The 1,872-nt window shown below is 61.4% G+C and overlaps 1 protein-coding gene across 2 annotated transcripts; it reads right to left on the bottom strand.

Moving 5' to 3' along the window:
* Nucleotides 1–506: 506 nt before the first annotated feature.
* Nucleotides 507–1,866, bottom strand: RASD1 (RAS, dexamethasone-induced 1). 2 transcript variants are annotated; one of them, XM_010142457.1, is made up of 3 exons: nt 1,533–1,866; nt 850–1,257; nt 507–655 (listed from the first exon to the last, which is right to left on the bottom strand). In XM_010142457.1, exons 1-3 carry the CDS (start codon nt 1,816–1,818, stop codon nt 507–509), a joined length of 843 nt encoding a protein of 280 aa, XP_010140759.1. In that variant the 5' UTR covers nt 1,819–1,866. The 2 variants fall into 2 exon arrangements, with proteins under 2 accessions (XP_010140759.1, XP_010140760.1); XM_010142458.1 differs by lacking the exon at nt 507–655 and having other exon boundaries at nt 1,101–1,186; nt 1,533–1,818.
* Between the last annotated feature and the right edge of the window lie 6 nt (nt 1,867–1,872).

The raw sequence follows: 1,872 nt of genomic DNA on the forward strand, positions 1-1,872 counted from the left end.
AGGCAGTGCCCGAGGCTGGGGGGGTTTGGAAGGGAAAGAACTGCCAAGGTCGGTGTCCTCCGCGCTCGTCCTCCCACCTGGCTGCCCGGCAGCTCACCCTTTCCCTGTCCCTCTGCCTGGAGGAGGCTGATCCCAGTGGCACCCCCTCCTGCTCTCCAAAGCCTCCTCCTTCGCATCCCTCGCTCCCAAAATTCACCCCCAGAGGAGGGAGCGGATGATCCCTCTGGAGGAGGGAGGCTGGGGAAGAGGCGACCCTCCCTCTCTGCCCGGTTGGGCGCCTGCCCACCCTCCTGCCTGCCCACAGTCAATTCAGAAACGAGCATCTTTCCCCCCCTCTCTTCCTTCCGTCCTTCTGTCCTTCCTTCCTTCTTCCCTTCCTTGCCGGCAAGCGGGGGGCTCCTAGCTGATGACACAGCGGTCCTTCTCCTTGCTGTGCCCACCGCCGATAGCTTTCTCCCGCATGTACATGAGGTCGCTGCGCTTCCTTGCCGGCAAGCGGGGGGCTCCTAGCTGATGACACAGCGGTCCTTCTCCTTGCTGTGCCCACCGCCGATAGCTTTCTCCCGGATGTACATGAGGTCGCTGTGGACGCTGGGTCTCCGGGCGAAGGGGGCCACGATGCCGTACGCCTCCTCCGTGCTGCCCCGGCCCCCCTCTTTCAGCAGCTTTTTGCCTTTCAGCGCCTTTTTGTGCAGGATGTCGCAGTACTGGACCGAGACCTTGCGGTGTAGGTCAGGGCTCATCTCCCGCCGATAGCTTTCTCCCGGATGTACATGAGGTCGCTGTGGACGCTGGGTCTCCGGGCGAAGGGGGCCACGATGCCGTACGCCTCCTCCGTGCTGCCCCGGCCCCCCTCTTTCAGCAGCTTTTTGCCTTTCAGCGCCTTTTTGTGCAGGATGTCGCAGTACTGGACCGAGACCTTGCGGTGTAGGTCAGGGCTCATCTCACTGGGCAGCTTGGCCATGGCGAAGAGCGCCTGGAACATCTGGTCCAAGCTGCTGTTCTTCTTGGCTGAGATCTCGAAGTAGGCGCATTTTTTGGGGTCCCCTCCCACCAGCTGCTCAATCTCCCGGGGTTCCACCTCTCGGTAAAAGTCCCGGTCACCCTTGTTGCCGCAGATGACCAGAGGCACCTCTATGTTCTCCTTGGTTTTGTTCTTCAGGCATGACTTGGTCTCCAGGATTTGCTGCTTCAGGCGCTGCACCTCCTCAAAGGAGTCCCGGTTGTCCAGGCTGAACACTAGGATGAACACGTCTCCTGGGGACAAAGAGGGAACATGAGATGGCTGCAGGGACAGGGACACACTGAGACCTGCTCTCTAGAGACCTGGGGAGGGAAGAACCAGGGCAGCACCTGGATCCTGCATCCTCCTGTCCACCCCGTGCAAGGAGCAAAGTTGCCCCCCCCGTGCACACACAAAATCCCACCTCCCTCCTCCCGGGACTGGAGAAACATCCCCAAACTGGACAAGAAAGCCTGAAATCCGGCAAAGGAACCCCCCCGCTTCCTCCTGGTGCTCCCCAGCCAAGTACCTGTGAGGATGGAGAGGCGGCGCATGGCTGGGAAGGGGTGGTTGCCCGACGTGTCCAGGATGTCGAGCTGGTAGACCTCGCCGCGGATGCTGTAGAACTTGCGGTGGAAGTCCTCGATGGTGGGCGTGTATTGCTCCTCGAAGCGGCCGGTGAGGAAGCGCGAGACGATGGCCGTCTTGCCCACCTTGGAGGAGCCCAGGATGACCATGCGGTAGCAGTTCTTGGCGGGGATGCTCAGCTCGGCCTCACTGGGACACATCTTCTTGATCATCGCTGCCAGTTTCATTGAAGCCGGCGAAGGGGCAGCTTGTGCCGAGAGGAGGAGGAGGAGGAGGAGGAG

Source organism: Buceros rhinoceros, unplaced genomic scaffold (assembly GCF_000710305.1).
Source record: "Buceros rhinoceros silvestris isolate BGI_N320 unplaced genomic scaffold, ASM71030v1 scaffold23058, whole genome shotgun sequence".
In the NCBI taxonomy this organism is placed as follows: Eukaryota; Metazoa; Chordata; class Aves; order Bucerotiformes; family Bucerotidae; genus Buceros; species Buceros rhinoceros.